Below are 18,923 nucleotides of genomic sequence, written 5' to 3'. Positions count from 1 at the left end.
GTCTGGCGCCACTCAGGGCTGGGCCTTCTCTACGTATGCTTTGACTCTGGTCTACGATGAATGTTCACCGCCCTATGTCGTGAGCGCCCTTGTCGCCGTGACATTCGTGTGTAAGTGTCGGCGCACACCGTATACAGTGTTCTAGTGCGCACTATATGCCGTAGCTCTGATCAAGCATCGGTTTGTCGGATATTAACGTCCGATAACAAGCGAGCATTAAGGAGCTCCCGGGAATTCAAGGTAAATAGGAGTTCCAGCAATCTATGCTAATAACGACGGACGGGCGGACGGACGGACGGACGGACGGACGGACGGACGGACGGACGGAAGGACGGACGGACGGACGGAGAGGTAGGGTGACTGGAGGGCTTATTCTGAGCCTGTGAAAAACGTTTGCGAATACAAAAACAGAGAAGCAGAGAAAAGAAAGCAATAGTATTTTATGCACAAGTATCTGTGTCAGAAAACACCAATTCCTTAAGAACTGGGTAGATAACTAAATTTATCAAAGGATAATGATTATTTATCAACGAATAATGATTAGATAAAAATAAAAGATGAGAAAAATCATTCACCACCTTTGGATAACTAAAGTTACCAAAGTATAATGAACGATGAAGACCCGTAATGTGAGGCTTTCGATCACGCTCTTAAAAGTGGGCAGCGACAGCCTGAACATTCCTGTGCAATGTTCTCTGATAAAAGAAAGAATTCGGATTATGTAGTTTCTGTTTATTTGAGTAGAGCTCTTCAAGCGCTATAACCTGATTGTTGCCCCAGCCCCAGCTAAATCACATCTTAAACTTACCGCTCATGATATCATCTTGCACTTTGTAATAAACTCTGCCATGTAAGTGGGAAATAAAAGTTTGTTGGCAGAAAAAAATATTTTTGTAGTGTAGTGACGTACTATAAGTTTCTGTGGTTGTTCGTGGGCATACATGGTGGCTTATAAGGCGTTCATCATCAATTCATCATGAACTGCGTTTTTTCACTTTTCTCTATGGTCTCGAACGCTAGGAACTAAGTAGGTTATATCTGAAGCTCTACATTACCTCTGCCTGTTTTTCAGGCTTTGCAACTGCCCTAAACTGCGTTTCAAACAAGATGTCGAGCTGGCTACAGGAGACCTTGTCTACGTTGAAGTGCTTGATACTCCTCTCCATCGTTGTTACGGGGATCTCTTACTTTGCCAGAGGTAAGCTCTGGCCTTTGTGCCTTTTGGCTACTTCATATTTCAGACGTATCATATTTTCACTTCACTTTGGAGCCCAATAGATTGCGTTTTATTGACTCATAAGATGAAAAATATGAACTTAGATGATATCATTATGAGCCTTCATCGCAGAGATTGGGGGCTGGATTATTTTTACTTTTATAAATTCAGTTCTTGCAGCTATCGATAGTTTTATGTGACCTGGCGACTTAAACCCTTGTTCTTGATTCAGATTATTCATCTCTCTAAAATAGAAAATGCTTCATGCGTTTAGAAGTGCACTGGTGCTTTCTGATCTGGTGCTTTCTGGCCGTTACTGATCAACCTCTGCAACAAGAAATGCTTTATTGCCGACTCTATGGGTTTCTTGTGCATCTGTGTTAGTTAGATATTGAGACTTTAAAGCAATATACATTGATTTCAATAGCTCACATAGCTCTTATTTGTGCGTGGCCTTTAAAGCTCACACAGGTTACATGAACATAGATGAGTACATTGCTCGTTAGTGCTTACTGCTACTGTGGGCCACGTCTTTCCTGGGACTAGGGCCTGCTAGAAAATCTTTCTTGCTTCAGTAAATTAACGTGGAAGGTTTGAAAACAAGCCCTTGTCTACCATTCACTTCAAAAAACTGCCTCATTTAACAATCCATACCAAGCTACAAATTTGCACAATCTAAATCTCTGTCTCGAAGTCATTGGTTATGATACCGTGTCATGGTCACCAGGGCGGCCGTTGCTGATCAACCTCTGCAACAAGAAATTCTTTGTTGCCGACTCTATGGGTTTCTTGTGCATCTGTGTATCACAGGCTCAGGTGAATTTCGCCTCACTCTCTTCAGCTCCCGCGTCACAGTGACGGACATCGTGAATGCTTTCTATGGAGCGCAGTCGTCTTTCAGTGGATGGTAAGTTTCTACATTGTTCTATGGGAAACAGTGTTAGCAACGCTGGAATTGGTTTGACGGAGGCTTTTTGGTGTACTCGTTTTGTTTTCACGAAGTCTGTCTAAGTGGAAATCAGTTTTCTGGTGCACGCCGGTTCGCAATTGCGCGGATGCATTTATTTTAGTCCGATCCATTTCATTTGTTTGCCAACATTTCTTAAAATATTCAGGAAAACCACAAAGTTCAGCAACTTCTCTCATCTTGCACAAGTATAATTCTGACACTCATCGCACAGTTTACCACACTTGGAATCTGGCCATTCTGAAAAAGTGAAACTCTTACACAGCAGAGAAAGCTTTGGCCAACGTCTTCATTTGACCAACTTATTTATGCGTGTTCAGTAGTCACTGACTGCATGCCCCCAGTTTTGCTGGTTAAGGCGTACTTACATACCTGGACACAGAGTTCACACCGCGGAACCTGAGTTTAAGTTTGCCCATGAACCTCCTATCCAACTCTGTAACGTCTTTTACTGGCATTTGTAACAGCGATCATAGCACCTCAGTGCTAAATATATATTGCAGGTACTTATGCTTCTACTACAGTTTCTTTTTTTTTTCAAACTGCTAGTTATGTTGTCTGTCCCTTAGTTTCTTGAAATTCTGTTAGCCATTAATTTTCACGACTTGCATACTATTTTAAAGATGTGGTTCTAACTTCGCGTCGCCCTAAAAATGAAAGCACAGAATGTAAACGCTTTAAACATCTATATAACCCTCTAAATGTCTCCAGTTTAACCATAATTGGAGCAGCAGTTATCAAACCAAGTCCTCTCCTGCTAGTCGGGTGTTCTGCTGGGTGAAATGTTTCTTTATATTAACTCTCCCCATCATGCCTCCCAAATCTAGTTTATTTAGGTAGGATGTTAAGAAGAAAAAAACTTCCGAGCCGTTAGCACACTGTCGCAATTAACAGCAGACGCTTTTTGTTGCCTTGAGATCTCTCGTAAGGGCATGAAATTGTGCACAATTTAAAAGTTTCTAGAGCTACCTTACACATGAGAAATAAACATCTCATGCTTTTTTGCACTGAAGATGGACCTCGTAATCATGTTTGGGAAATCAGCGTGATAATGGAGGATATATATATATATATATATATATATATATATATATATATATATATATATATATATATATATATATATATATATATATACTACGATGAAAAAACTTGCTCGACTGCTGATAACATAAGGAAAGAGTTGAAGTACACTTCTTAGAGAAACATTTATTTACCGACGGTTTCGGACGGTGGACCGTCCTTCATCAGGGTAAGGTTACCCTGATGAAGGACGGTCCACCGTCCGAAACCGTCGGTAAATAAATGTTTCTCTAAGAAGTGTACTTCAACTCTTTCCTTATATATATATATATATATATATATATATATATATATATATATATATATATATATATATATATATATATAGCGAAGTATACGCTTCGTTAAAGGAAACATATGAGTTGAATAAATATGTTTCCTTTAACGAAGCGTATACTTCGCTATATATTCTTATAAGCAGTCTAGTACTTCACGCTTTCGCAACCTATATATATATATATATATATATATATATGGAGGATATGGGTTCTTTCGTGTGACCCTCTGGAGCAAATGGAACAGAAGGAATCAATTTTAATGAATGATCTAGCTACGCAAATGACAAATGCTCTTTTTACGCCTTGAACCAGGCACAGAGTTAAGCCTGAGCCATATGCGTACGTCAGTTCATTACCATCTACAAAAATTTTCGTGCTCTAGGTTAACCAGTATATTAATGTAACCAGTCGATTGTGTCGCTCTCTCTGGTATAATTCTTTGTTAATAATACTGTAAAATTGTTTTTCTGTACCCACCCCTGTTACAATCCCTCTGGGGATTGACAGTATGTTTAAATAAAAAAAAACTGCACAGGAATTTCATATATTACCTCATTGAGAAAAGACCTTACCAACAGGGATTGCAGATTCGTCAGGCAATTCTTCCAAAATCACACACGCGGAGAAACCATCGTAATCGCACCATGACATTTCCAGACTCATTTATACCGAGGACATGACGTCGTTGGAACCACGTACCTGGCGTCCTGGTTGCCGTCATCGACAACCGTCGCTTTCGCATTTCATTTGCTAACGTCCGCGGCTCCGTGGTTATGGCGCTCGACTGCTGATCGGGAAGAAGCGGGTTCGACCCCGGCCGCAGCCATCAAATTTCGATGGAGGTGAAACTCTAGAGGCTCGGGCAGTGTGCGATGTCAGTGCGCGCTAAAGAGCCCCATGTGGTAGAAATTTCCGGAGCCCTTCACTACAGTGCCCCTCATAGCCTGACTCACTTTGGGACGTTAAGTCACATAAACCATAAACTGATGTTAAGTCACATAAACCATAAACCAAACTTTGAATTTTTTTGTTCGCATTTAGCGTTCATTCTGTTCTGTAAAACCGTTCTTTCATTCTTTAGATACGTCGGTGCGGAAGCATCTCACATTATATGCACTGATCTGTTGCAGCCAATCTGCAACCTGTTTTGCAACGTAGAGGTGTGTTCTGTATAGTGCCGTTATTTTTTATTTTATTGCGAAAGGAATACTACTCGCACTTTCAAGCCTTCGCGTGACCCGGCCGCAGTTACGTTTGACCTTTAGCGGAGTGAATATGGGTGACCAACTCGCTCCTTCAGAAAGCTCGGCTGCAGTTACGCCGCGCCGCGCACCTGTGGCGCTAGTGCCGCGGTGACGTCATACCAGCTGTAGATTATGGGCGACCAACTCGCTCGTTTAGAGAGTCCGGCTGCAGTTACCGTGTGTGTTTGGCGCGCTGCGTACCTGTGGCGCTACTGCCGCTGTTACGTCACACCAGCTGCAGATTATCTTTTCTTTCTCTCAGCCGCAACATCAAAAACAAAATATAAAAAAAAATTACCGAAGACGCTTTGAGTCGTCGTGCAGCGGCGGCCGGTAGCCACGCGTGACGTGTAGACGCGGCGCACTGCGTTCCTTGAGTTGGAGGCGCTGCGCTTTTGCTTTCGCAACCTACCAGGCTTAACCAAAGCTAAGCCCCCGCCAATTTTTTTTCTATTTTTTGTTGTTGTTGTAGTCTCCATTTTCTTCAATTCAATGAAACTGTACTTTCCCATTTTTCTTTCTGTTCCTCCCCTTTACAATGTTTTTGTAAGCCCTGAGGGTAAACCTAAACAAATCGAACGTCCTGTGTTTCAGGAAACTGATCTCATTTCTTGCTGAAGATATGGCTGACCCAATCCGGAATATGCAGCGATCTCTCATGGCAGGCCTTCTAATTACCATCATCGTCTACGTCCTGACAAATGCCGCCTATGCCATGGTGCTTGACTACGACGCCCTAGCCAGCAGCGACGCCATTGCTTCGGCCTTCGCCTTGAAAGCCTGGGGCGAGGTGTCCTACGCCGTCATTCCTACTGCGGTCTCCATCAGCGTCTTCGGCGCGCTGTGTGCGTCCTTTTTCAGCTCCGCCCGTTGCATTCTTGCCGCCGCCAGGACAGGACACCTGCCCAATGTGCTATCACTCGTGACCGTCGAGTCCCGTGTCCCACTCACTTGCGTCCTCTTCAAGGGTGTCTTTACGACTGTGTTCCTCTTTTTTGGGTCATTAGAGATTTTGATACAGGCAGCGGTATTCGTTGAGAGCCTCTGGGATATTGTCGCTTTGATATCTCTCCTCATGCTTCGCTTCACCGTGAAGGAAAGAAGCCAATGCTACAAGGCCCCACTCTTTGTTGTGCTTCTGAGACTAGTGTCTTCTGTTGCATTCGTTATTGTACCGCTCTTAAACCCCACTGTCTATTACCAGTACCTGGTAATTTTAGGTGTTTACATGGCTGGTGCGTTGTATTACGCCGTATTTGTGGCAGCAGATTTTGATTGCCCGGCGTCACGCGCTATGACGACTGTTGTTCAGAAGTTGCTTCTCTCAGTTCCTTGTTTCGATGAGTTGACCTTCATGCTCAAAGAGAAAGATTCCCAGAAGCCGAAACTATGTGCGCAAGCTGATGCGGCCCGCAAGCAGCCGCATGACAGGCATAAAGCTGAAAAACCGGTGTTTGTGGTGGCTCATAACCAAGACGCAAATGAGAGAAACTTGGACAACAAACCTAGCGGGACCGGATGCCGAGATTCTGCTGTACGCCGCTTTGGGATTAGGTCAGAAGTAAACAATACGCATTCATCCGTCAAACCAGAGCTGACCAGGTTTTAAGCTCTTGCACCGATTTGAGTTCAAATACCACACAGGTGACTTCATGGACGCTATGAAAAGCTATTAAAACTACTTTCCCTCTACACGAAAGAACTGTTCGTCGTGGCAACGAGGGTTCTTGTTCGCTTAAAGGTGCACTGAAGAGGATTCTGAACATGTCTTTTTGCCGCGGGAACTCGATCCACTCGTTCCTAGCATTCTTAGAAACAGTGACTTATTGCCCTGTGTGGCCGATTTCCCCAATTAAAACGAATTAACGTCCGGCTCCCGCCTTTTTTTTTTTTTAATTCTGCCTCGTACGGTGGGCGGAGTCGACCAACGCGTGGAGTGCCTTTCACCCAGTCCCGTGGAGGCTTTGCTTTCGCTTTATTTTGTTTTTAGGTTTCCATGAATAAATAGTTTCATTCGCAGATAATATAGCCGCAAAATAATCCCGAAGAAATAAAAATACGCGCGGACTATTTGCTACTACGGACTACTACGTATTACTCCGCCGATGGCAGAGCGGCAAGCCGCCACGGGACTGGGTGAAAGGCGGTCCACGCGTTGGTCGACTCCGCCCACCGTACGAGGCAGAATTAAAAAAAAAAGGCGGGAGCCGGACGTTAATTCGATTTAATTGGGGAAATCGGCCACACAGGGCAGTAAATCGCAGTTTCTAAGAAAGCTCGGAACGTGTAGATCGAGTACCGCGGCAAAAAGACAAGCTCAGATTCCTCTTCAGTGCACCTTTAAGGCATCAGGGTTATAGCCATGTTAATGATTGCGTCCTTCCAGCGCGCTTCTACCAGGCGTCGCTGAAAGAATACAGTGATTTGGAGCAGCTCTGTGAAGTAACTGCTTGTGGTGGTGGTGGTGAAAAACATTTATAATGCAATAAATATTTACAGAGAGGTGATTGGGGTAGGTGATTTCCCCTAACAATACTAGGTGGAGCCCCTATTCCGGGGCCCCATTGGCAAGCAACGCCGCCCGCGTCCGGTGAACAAAGGCCTTTTGGGTCTTTAGGTCCTGACAGCCGAGCAGGGCCGCCTCCCAGTCCTCTCTGGTGGGGTTGGGGCTGGGGGGGATGGATGGGTTTGATTGACACGCCCAAACCATGTGGAAAGTGTCAGCCACCTCCCCACAGAACTGGCACGCGCCATCAAAGGATGTATTGAAATGTTTAAGCACCGCCGGGCACAGTACAGTGTTAGTAAGAATTTTGATGAGGAGGCGCTCGTCAGCGCGATCCAGTCCCTTACAAGGGGCCGGGTAGCGCCGGTGCTCCTCCTTGTAGTAATCGGTGATGTGTTTGAATGTAAGGGCCAGATTGTCTGATTGGGAGTAGGCGCCCAAGGACAGGGAGATAGCCCGGGGAGAGAGTGCGCGGGCGGCCTGATCGGCCTGTTCGTTTCCCTGGAGGCCCTGGTGACCGGGGGCCCAAATCAGGTTGCGTGGAGTTGGATCTTCGCATCGGCAGCTATATTCCAATATGCGCCAGGCAAGCGGGGGAGCCCAGCCCAACTCATAGTTCCGACAGGCCCCTCGCGAGTCGGTGATGATGTGTTTCGACTTGGGAGTAGTGAGAGCAAGAGCAATGGCAATCTCCTCCGCGTGTGTTGCGCTGTAGGCTTTGAAAGTGAGCCCGTTGACTGTGTTTGTGTTGTGTACGACTGCGGCCGTGTACCACACCCCGTGGTGTGGGCCGGCAACGTCCACGTAATACACATGTTGTTGGTTACCATAGTATCGCGCCAACGCTTCCGCGCGCGCCTGGCGACGACCGCTATGGTCTTCTCTGGACATGTAGCGGGGAAGGGGTCGGACCCGGAGGGCGCGTCTCCAGGGTTCTGGCACTCTCTCCCTTTCCTCAATATGGTAGTCATGTTTGATGTGTAGCCGGTCCAAGAGGCGGCGACCGGACGTGGTCTGTGCAAGACGCGTGTATTGGTTGAGGTGCATGATACGGCAGAATATCATCCGTCCTTCTTGTACGCATGCATCTATATCAATAATTTCTCAGCAAGTGCAAGCACAGACGACGTGCGGGTATGAGTCTTGCGAACGAAATGTCCAGCGCTGTCCCTGAGTTCTCGAATAAAGGCCGACTGCGCCACCATTGTGTACAGTTTCTTTTTATTCTGCTGGAAACCTAACTTCATAGATAAGCAAAGCCCCCCCCCCCCCCCCCCCCTCACTGACGTTCCCATGGCCGTTCAAGAACATAAAGAGAACGAAAGTAACCTCAGGCCTTCCACTATGGAATGTCTCATATTCTGTTTGCTGAAGAGGCAGGAGGCAGAGTGGTTTGCTGGGTGAATTGCGGGTTGGCTGAGCGCTGGTTTTTGAAGATGCTGAAGTGGCACTGAGAAATTCATTTAAGTGTAGAACATCTACACCGGTTTTCATAAATGGCCCAGTAGCTGAGGACGTTATATCTTTGAATCTTCTGGTGCCGATGCTTCGACAACCGGATCACACCATTACCGCAATGTTCATTCTGTACTCTGTCTGTTCTTAGACAGTGTGTATACTACCTACGCAAAGACTGGGGTTCCTGTTCAAGGCATAAAAAACCACGCGCGTATTGCATAAAATGAAACAAGAAAGTCTTGTTGCCTCTCAGCAAACCCCCGACTTTAGATATCTGCTGCCGATCCACAATGCGTTATTGCGGATTTCAAGCAGTCGTGTAGACTTTGCTTGGCAGGTGCGTTTATGGGGTTTAGCGCCCCAAACCGACTCAGGCCATGAAGGACGCCGCAAGAGAGGGCTCCGCATAATTTCTACTTGTTGCTCTAGCGGTGGCGGAGGGCTATAGAACCGGGCGGTCACTAACAATACTCACGGACTCTCAAAGAGCCTGCCGAAATTACATGAATGGCAGGATAGGTCGTCACGCGCTCCGTATACTCCTCGCAGCGAGCGACAGAATTAAAAACCAGGAAGAACAAAACGACAAGATCCCACACAAAATTGTGTTGGTACCGGGGCACACGGGGGTGGCAGGGAACCAAGAGGCCGATAGGATAGCTCGAGGATACATTACTTTCCGAGCATCCGACGAGACCGCGGAACTCGCGCCAGCACCCAGGGAATACTCGGCCATACTACAAAACTATAGAGGCAGAAGAATGCGATATCCCCCACCGCACAAATCTCTCAGCACAGAGGAAGCTGTCCCTTGGAGACAATTACAAACAGGCTCTTTCCCAAACCTACATATACTAAACAAAATGCACCTTACGATATACGCGGACAAATATTCCTGGTGCGACGAAAAACCTACTCTATACCACATCACATGGGCCTTCCAAAACATAGACGTGGTCCCCAAAATACAAAACCCGAGTGCGGAGCAATGGGAGACTCTGCTGTCCAGCGACCGCTGTGAACACCAACAAGGTCTGGTACAGCGAGCTCAACGGGCGGCAGTGGCCAGCGGAGCCCTGGACTGAGGGCAACTGACCACTGATTAGAGGCGGACGACTTCGACAGAGAAGGCTCCTGGGGGTAGAACTAAGAGGTCTCTGAAGATGCCCCCAAACGGCAGGAAAAATCATTAGTGAAAATAAAGGTTTGCCTTCCTTCCTACTCCCTACTGTTCTTTAATGTGCACTCACATCGCGCAGTACATGAGCCTTTAGTAATTCGGAGTCATAGAAATGCGACCGCCTCAGCCGGGGTCGAACCTGCGTCTTTCGGGACAGCAGCCGAGCACTATAACCATTGAGCCGCCGTGGCGGCTTCCTGTGCGATTTAGAGAACGTTAGTAAAGTATTATTATTATAATTACAATTACTTCATCTTAAATCTAAATAATTTCGGTAGGTTTTCATTCATTTTTCCCGCACCTTTTATTGGCACAGCATAAGTATACTCGGACGAGAATGAGCTTATGCGGCTTGCTTCGTGCTTAGTATGCTGCAGTGTATTCGTTGGGAATTTTCTCTGCACTTATTAAGCATGAAATGCTTTTAGCTACCGTTGTCGGCAGTGTGGTGACGTCACGCCGAGACCGAGAGCCAACATCCGGGCACTGAATTTCGCTCATCCGGGCACTGAAACGAGAATATCCGGGCACCGTACGAGATTTAACGAGATTTAACGAGACTCTCTAAGCCCTAGTACAGGACCGGCATACAAGCGCCGGTAACTTCGCGCCGAACGGGTGGTGGCGTTCATCTCTTCCTCTACGGTGCTGTTCGGGTGTCCACCGAGATGACAGAGAATCACTGCGCCATTTCCTTTCCTCAAAAAGCGTTGTGTTCAAAGGGCAAGGCATCGCACCGAACAGGTGGCGGCGTTCCTCTCTTCCTGTACGCTGCGGTTCGGGTGTCCACCGAGGTGAGAGAGAATTACTGCGTAATTCCTTTTCCTCAAAAAGCGTCGCGTTCAAAGGGCAAAGCATCGCGCCGAATGAGTGGTGGCGTTCTGTGAACTGCCTGGCAGCGCTACAACACGCTCTCGCGTTCCACTCCTAAAGGCGGAGCTTAAGCGTCATTAATTAGCAGTTAATTGGTATTTAGTCATTAATCAGTAATTAGTCACTGATTACTAATTTCCGTTATTTCGTCATCAATTAAGTGTGACGTAATCCACTGGTGACGTCACCAGTGTCACATAGGCATCAAAGTGGTGCGGAAAACGCTTTCGCCTCTACGCACTTTAGACAGTTTCGAACGCGCTGCATATACATTCTTGTCAGGCCTGCGTCTCGTGGCGTCCGCGTACGCTTCGTGTTATGCCCGTAAACATTTCATGCTTACTCTACTGTCGGTTACGGGAAAGGCAGAGATTTTTTTTTTCGAAGTTTTCATCGGCATTTCTTCCTCGGTTCCTTTCGACACATCACTAAGGACACAGGAAATTGTGTATGTACGCGCCTTATTAAAGCACTCTGCTTTAACGTACGATTGCCTTGCGCACCACCCCGAAGTTACAGAAAGTGCCGCGCCGCGCTGTTCTTGCTCTGCGGGGGGCCAAACTCAAAGCCCCCTAAACATGAGATTCCTTTCTGTCGTCGTGGTGGATTGCGAAGCGCGGAGTGTAGTGCGAGTCAAATGTAGGCCGCTCTAGCTTGCACGTGCGCACATCTTCACGCGTGGGGCTTCTCCCCAGTTGACGGGTTGTTTTAATGCGAGGGAATCCCGTGCTACGCCTGTGTTTTAATTCAGCTAGGTCCCCGAAGTTATGCCACTGATTGCAATATGTTTTTCAACACAAAATATAAGAATTTCCTAGTAATCAATTGGTGTGAGAACTAAGTAGATTAAGGAGATGGTTACACCTTGTAAAAAACAATCACTGCTTAACAAAATTGAAACAAAATGTAGTATATTAGAAGTAATCATATAATTTTAAGGCGTTACGTGCATAAGGCTGGCTCGAAGTCACAAAACACCAAGCGTAAAATTCGTACCTTACGTTTTGATCTTTGTTTTCGACTTGTAAAATGAAATCTTCGAGGACACCGATTTATCAAAGACATAGAGATCGAAGAAACTGTTGCGCGCCATTTACTTGTTTGTGACTGTGCCTTCATATGTTCGAGAAATAACGCACTTGTAAACACGTGTGTGCTACAGCTCACGCTCGCCCGGCTTTATTCGAAAATAAAAATGCTGATTTCATAATAAATTTGCTGTTTCTGTGTTAGCCTTAGAAGTTATTCTGTGACACCCATGTCCCTTTGGCACTATATTTTCGCAGATACTGTGCATTTCTGTACAGTTTACATCCCCACCGGCAGTATATTTGCAAGCAGTGGCGGAGTTGTGTTATCATTAACTGCGTGTTTAATGCAAGGAAGAGGAATCTGGTATCTAAAGAAGGCGACAAACATCGCCACATTAAAACCGAACTTCGTTGCGCACTATTCTACGAAGCTCAGTGGCGCGGCGTGTGTTCCCGTTTTAGTACAATAATTACTAGAAACGTCAACAACTACATAAGGTCCGTGAGGAATGATCTGCAATGAAGTTAGCGCTCTAAAAATAATTACGCCTGAGGTAATTGTGCAGGCTCAGAAAGACAGTCACGCAGCACGGATCCAAACTATGCTCCAAGGCGGCTACCTCTAGGTTTAATGACTAGCGTGCTGTCAAGCGAATCATGCGAACCGGTCACTATCATCGAGTGTTTGGGCGACCACATGAAAAAAGGCGCAGAACCAGTGCACTCCCAGGGATGCACACCGTCGTTATTTGTATCCTAGCGTCGCGAGGACTTCCTTCTTAACTGTAAGGTGGACTCACTTCGATCGAGTGAGTCCACCTCGAACAAAGCGTCGGTGACCCCAGCACGAAGAAAGAATGAAAAAAAAAAAAATCGCTGTGGCTTAGATTGGTTAAGCCCGGTAATTGCGAAAGCAATATCTGTACCTACGCCATGGTACAGCTGGTAGTGTAGCTGGTGGTGGTGCTTGTGGTTAGACTTGTGGCGACGCATCGTTTATACAATCCAATCCAGTCCAATCCAATGCAATCCAATCAAATGTAATGTAATCTAATCTAATATATTCTAATCCAATCCAATCCAATCCAGTCCAGTACAATCCAGTCCAGTCAGGCCGCCGTTCATGTGCACCGCCGTCGCACACGGACGGCGCGAGATCACGAAGCAATATTAAGCCGCTGGTGGTTGCCACAACTGCTCCTTTCTAGCGACGTGAGTCGAGCCTAATCTCTTCAGCGTAACGCCACAATCGCGCTCCTGGCGGAGAGCGCAGGAATTAGGCGCCGGTGGTGGCACCGCCGCGGCTTGCGACGGCACGAGTCGGTCGGCCTTCTCTTCGGCGTGATGTCACAAAGCACCTGTTGCGCTCCTAGCGGAGTGCGCATAGGCGCCGGTGGTGGCACCGCCGCGGCTTGCGACGGCGCGAGTCGGTCGCCCTTCTCTTCGGCGTGATGTCACACATGACGTCACACAGAGGTCAACTAAAGGTTAATGGTGGCACCACCGCGCCACGGCAAAGGCTGAAAGTGCAAGTAGTAAAGTTTGCGCTTGAAAAGGAAGTCAGGGACGTTAATCAGTATCCAATCTTCATTCTTCGATGGCAGGTTTGCCACAGGGAAGCTGACCGTTTCCTCACACTGACAAAGCGCTCCGGATTTGCTGCCATGTGGTATTTTCTCATGCTGCTCTCATGTGCCGACGAATCTCATGCAGCTTAACGCAACCCAAGCCTACAGGCAGGGGCCTTTATTATTGTCACATTACTTGCTTTGACATCAGCAGTGATGTTACGCAAACCGCAAGTCACGTGGTTTAATTGCGTCATTGTCAATCGGAATATCAGTGCACCATGACCACTAATAATCTGTCACTCCTCTGCCTCAATGCCCTCGGTCAGAAGGGAAGGGAAGGGAAAACTTTATTTACACTAATGGTTTTTCCTGCGGTTTGGGGGCATCTTCAGAGACGTCTTGGTTCTACCCCCAGGAGCCTTCTCTGTCGAAGTCGTCCGCCTCTAATCAGTGGTCGGTTGCCCTCAGTCCAGGGCTCCGCTGGCCACTGCCGCCCGTTGAGCTCGCTTTACCAGACCTTGTTGGTCTTCGCAGCGGTCGCTGGACAGCAGAGTCTCCCACTGCTCCGCACTCGGGTTTTGTATTTTGGGGACCACGTCTATGTTTTGGCAGGCCCATGTGATGTGGTAGAGTGTAGGTTTTTCGTCGCACCAGGGACATTTGTTCGTGTATATCGTAGGGTGCATTTTGTTTATTATATGTAGGTTTGGGAAAGAGCCTGTTTGTAATTGTCTCCAAGTGACAGCTTCCTCTCTGCTGAGAGATTTGTGCGGTGGGGGATATCGCATTCTTCTGCCTCTATAGTTTTGTAGTATGGCCGAGTATTCCCTGGGTGCTGGCGCGAGTTCCGCGGTCTCGTCGGAAGCTCGGAAACTAATGTATCTTCGAGCTATCCTGTCGGCCTCTCGGTTCCCTGCCACCCCCGTGTGCCCCGGTACCCACACAATTTTGTGTGGGATCTTGTCGTTTTGTTCTTCCCGGTTTTTAATTCTGTCACTCGCTGCGAGGAGTATACGGAGCGCGTGACGACCTATCCTGCCATTCATGTAATTTCGGCAGGCTGTTTGAGAGTCCGTAAGTATTGTTAGTGACCGCCCGGTTCTATAGCCCTCCGCCACCGCTAGAGCAACGGCTACTTCCTCGGACTCTGCAGCTGTGCAGCCTCGGAGAGACGCGCTGGTCATTTCGCGTAAAGACGAATCGACCACCGCCGTTACAGCGATTTTGGTATCTCCTCCTCTCCAAGACGCGTCTGTATACGCGGTCGTGGCTTGAGGAGCGCATGTTTTCTCCATGAATTCGGCCCTCGCTTCTCTTCTGCCTCGATGGAGGTTGGGACCCATGTTTCTTGGTATTTGCGCTACCTTGAGGGTCTTGCGAAGCTCGTCGGGGATCGTTGCCGTCCTCGACATTTCTCGCATCTGCTCGCGGTATCCGAGCCTCTGCAGGAGCGCTCTTCCTGTCGTTGTTTGCAACAGCCTGAGTTTTTGCGACTCAAGCTGCGCCTCTCGTAGCTCCTCAAAGGTGTTGTGTAATCCCAGGGCCATGAGTTTTTCTGTAGACGTGTTGCGTGGTAGTCGGAGCGCTGTCTTATACGCTTTGCGTAGCAGGGCATCCGCTTGTTGTATTTCATTTTTGTTGAGGCACTGGTAGGGTAGGCTGTACGTGATTCGACTAACTACTAGGCTTCTGACTAGTTTTAGTGTGTCTTCTTGACGCATGCCATGTCGCCTGTTGGTGATGCGGGTGATCATGCGTGCGACTTGTAGCGTTATTGCTTTCAGTTGGGTAAAAGTGTGAGTACTGCGCTGGTTAGATTGAACCCACATGCCCAAAATTCTTATTGTTGTCTTTTCGGGTATGGGCGTCCCTTCTATGTAGACGTTGAGTTTTAGGTCCTCGTTGGTTCGGACGGTCCGGTTTTGCTTGCCTCTCCAGACTCTCAGCAGTTCCGATTTCTCGGTCGAGCATGAGAGTCCTCTTTCTGCGAGGTATTGCTCTACACAAGAGGCCGCTTGCTGTAGCCTTTCTTCCTTCTCTCCGAGACAGCCCGTGTTTGTCCAGACTGTTATATCGCCAGCATACATTGCATGCCTGATGCCTTCGATGTTCTCTAGTTTTCGAGCTAGGCCTATCATTGCTATGTTGAAGAGTATGGGTGAGATAACTGACCCTTGGGGTGTTCCTTTGTTTGGAGTGCGAATTTTTTCCGATCGAAGGTCTCCTATGCCGATGGTGGCAGTTCTATTGGACAGGAAGGCTTTGACGAAGCCGTGGATTCTGCGTCCGCAATCCAGGTTGTCTAGGCCCGTAAAGATCGCTTCGTGGCTGACGTTATCGAATGCCCCCTTGATGTCCAGGGCCATTATGACATTTTCTCCCGTCCGAGTAAGAAAAAAATCGACGGCCAAGAATAATCAATGAACGCTCAGCCAACGAGCATGATCCGAGCTGGACCCTTCTGCAAGCTGGCCCGATTTAGTGTTTGAATTAGTGTCTGAACTCTGAATAGAGCGTATCTTGAAATTTCTTTATTACTACCTGGAAGATGTAAGCTTCGAGATTCGGTAAGTGAAATTGCTTGTCGCTGTCGCATTTTTGTGGCACAGCTCGTAGATCCAGATGTCCAGTATGCTGGCTACTTCAGAGTCGAGCTTTTCAGTCGAGCCTTCTCGACCTTCATACTGCCACCAACTGTATATGCAAAAATGTCCCTCATTATTTTTTTAAAGAGATCCTTTCACCACAAGTTCAGCTCCCCGTCCAAAAGCTCCAGTCGCACAGCAGCTTGCTGTCAGCTGGGCATGGATAGGAGAAAAAAAACACTGCAGTCAAAAAAGGAAAAAAAATCAAAATTCATCACAGAATAGGTTTGCGCACATGCATCTCTCAGCACTTTCCCTCCACATTCGCCCTCAATTCACCACAGCCGCCACTTCCGACGCAGTCGTAGTTTGTGTTTTGGAGGAAAAATTCCATTCTATGCAGTAGGCTAGGCTTATCGAGAGAGGCAAAAAACATTTAGCAAGTAAAAGCAATATAGCCAAAAAATCCCACGTCCTGCCCCGAGCAGCGAACTTCAGTGCGAAGGGAGCTCACAATTCTCAGTAGTTTGTCACATGCTCGAGTGCAGAAATGCCTTGCTTTTTCACCGCTCTTCGATAGCAGCAAAGCTGCACCGGCAGGAATTTCAAGCTCCCGTTCAGCAACCGCCTACGTTATTTGGTAAAGTATGGCGTCAAATTACTTTTTGTTCAACTTCGTTTACTGCTTGAACTTCTTGTCTCCGACATCTAAAAAATAACAAAACATTAGATGGACAACTGGCGCAATCCTCCACATAATAGATGCGACAAAGGGGCATTATTCGGGTGGGAGGAACTACTGTTGTTAAAGTTTTAAGGATTTGTTTCACAAAATACCTAGCCGGTTTTGCTTCAAAAGCTCACCATCATCTCACTTGTATACGCCACCTGTAGGCGCACAGGCCCCTCTCATATCTATTCAGTTAACCCTGTGCTGTTCCAGCTGCAGCCAACTTATGTTTGCTAACTTTTCAGTCTCATCCGCCCACCTAACTTTCTGCCGCCCTAATGCGCTTGCTTTCTCTTGGAATAGAGACCGTTATCCTTAAGGACGATCGCTTATCTCACCTTCGCGTTGTAGATCCCTTCCCAAGTCCATGTGTCCATCTTGATTTCGAATAGAATTTCACTAACCAGTGTTTCTTCCCTCACCCACTCTGCACACTTCTGATCTCTTAACCTTACACCTATCATTTTCCTTTCCATAGCTTGCTGCGTTGTCCTTGAAATGAGCCCCTTCTGTTACCTCTACGTTTCTGCCCCCTAGGGGAGTATTGGTAAGATAGAGCTGCTGTATACTTTTCTCTTGACGGATATTGGTAAACTGCCATTAATGATCTGAGAGAACCTCCTAAATGGGCTCCATCCCATTCTGCTAGGTTACACTACTAGCTGTCCTACACTAAAGAAAAACAGTGCGTCTAGTTCGCTACGAGCTCATCTGTGAGTTAAAAAGAGGAGGGGGCGAATACATCTGCATAAGAGCAATGTCCCCATTTTGGTGGCCTTCGGGCGCGTGCGAATGCCAGCTGGGGAAGCCTCAGGCTGAGGTTGCCTGCCCTCCGCTACTGTCATCCTGGGGTATCTTTCCACCAATGTACTAGTGTTCTGGCCTGTCTGAATGCGAAATGTCATAAGTCGTCGTGTTTTTGAAAACAGCGACTGCTGATTTGTTTTAACACAGTTCTTTTCCTTTTTCAGCGTTTTTCGGTGTTCACCGTTTGCCATTTTCGCGTGTAGAGGAGTTTTCCAGAGTTGCCTCTGTCAACAAGTAGCCGCTGAATGTAAGTGGTGCACACATGCCCGCCAGCACTGCCTAGCATGAAAAAAAAAGACCAGTAGTGTTAGCTGTTGTGCTAGTTCGTATAGTATATTTAAGTTGATATTTTTCTAGCACAGCGCCACAAGGCCAAAAGAAGATAAGAAGAAAGGCGATAAAGACGAACGCAGCGCTGTGTTTGTCCTTCTTCTCATCGTTCACTTACCTTTTTTGGCCTCTTGTCTTTGCGTTGGAAAACTATGATCTCAAACCTAGAAAACAGTAGCTGGTACTAGCACGCTCATGAATTTCTCGATTGAACTCCCGCAGGCTGAGAGACTGTGGTAATGTCAGGACTTCTCAAGGGCTTTCCTTGTACCTTGAGCATATCCGAGAACTGTGTAGTTTGCAGGGTGAAAGCGAACCCAAGCCGCCTTGGTTACGCATGTTGACATGTGGAACAAGGCGCTACACTGACGCACACAGAAAGACAGGACGACAAACAAAGGTGTCTAGTACTGGGGCCTTTCCTCGTCGAGCAGTCTTCTTGTCTGTGTCAATGTAGCGGGTTGTCTCGTAAGTTTATAGATATTTTTGTAGCGCATGCAAAACTTTTTTTCTTTGCCCATTTTACCTCAGGCGGTAACAAATAATGACGCAGGTACAACAGGTGCAAGTACGTAGACGGCTATGTCTCTGTGAGCAGTGAAGTGAAATCGGGCCGCAATATGATGACGGGAATGTTGTTTCCTCTCACGTGACAATGCTGGAATGCAAGTAGTTATATTCAGCAATTGCGCGGCGCTAACAATAATTTAGTTTTTACAGACACCAAGGCCACATTATTCAACACTAGATATATACTATCAGAGCTCGGAACGGCAATAGTAAACCAGTTGGACTACTAAATGAGTACCGCTGCAAGAAATGCTAACTAAAATATTTTGTATTTCAGAAGTTCGGTACAAGAAATTATAGTAGATATGAGAAATTAGTAAATTATGCATAGGTGAGTGAAAATAATTGCTTCAGTTTTCTGTAAATTCCACGCAATCAAAAAACGCGATGCAGATGGCTCTAAAAAAATTGCAATAATTCACGAGCCATAAAGAAACCTATGAAGACATTGGGATCACCTGAAATACCTCTGCAATCATCACAAAGGAACTGTG

At 46.9% G+C, this 18,923-nt stretch overlaps 1 protein-coding gene across 1 annotated transcript; it reads left to right on the top strand.

Annotated features, from left to right (window-relative positions):
- The first annotated feature begins 2,030 nt into the window (after nucleotides 1-2,030).
- On the top strand, nucleotides 2,031-6,931 carry LOC149329088 (Y+L amino acid transporter 2-like). Its single transcript, XM_089562112.1, has 2 exons — nucleotides 2,031-2,123; nucleotides 5,383-6,931. The coding sequence occupies exon 2, from the start codon at nucleotides 5,411-5,413 to the stop codon at nucleotides 6,395-6,397; it is 987 nt and encodes a 328-aa protein (XP_089418238.1). The 5' UTR covers nucleotides 2,031-2,123; nucleotides 5,383-5,410; the 3' UTR covers nucleotides 6,398-6,931.
- Nucleotides 6,932-18,923: the final 11,992 nt, after the last annotated feature.

Source organism: Amblyomma mixtum, chromosome 9, assembly GCF_055824585.1.
Source record: "Amblyomma mixtum isolate Tamu chromosome 9, ASM5582458v1, whole genome shotgun sequence".
In the NCBI taxonomy this organism is placed as follows: Eukaryota; Metazoa; Arthropoda; class Arachnida; order Ixodida; family Ixodidae; genus Amblyomma; species Amblyomma mixtum.
Note: the sequence above shows the minus strand (reverse complement) of the source record. Positions and strands in the feature narration are given on the sequence as shown.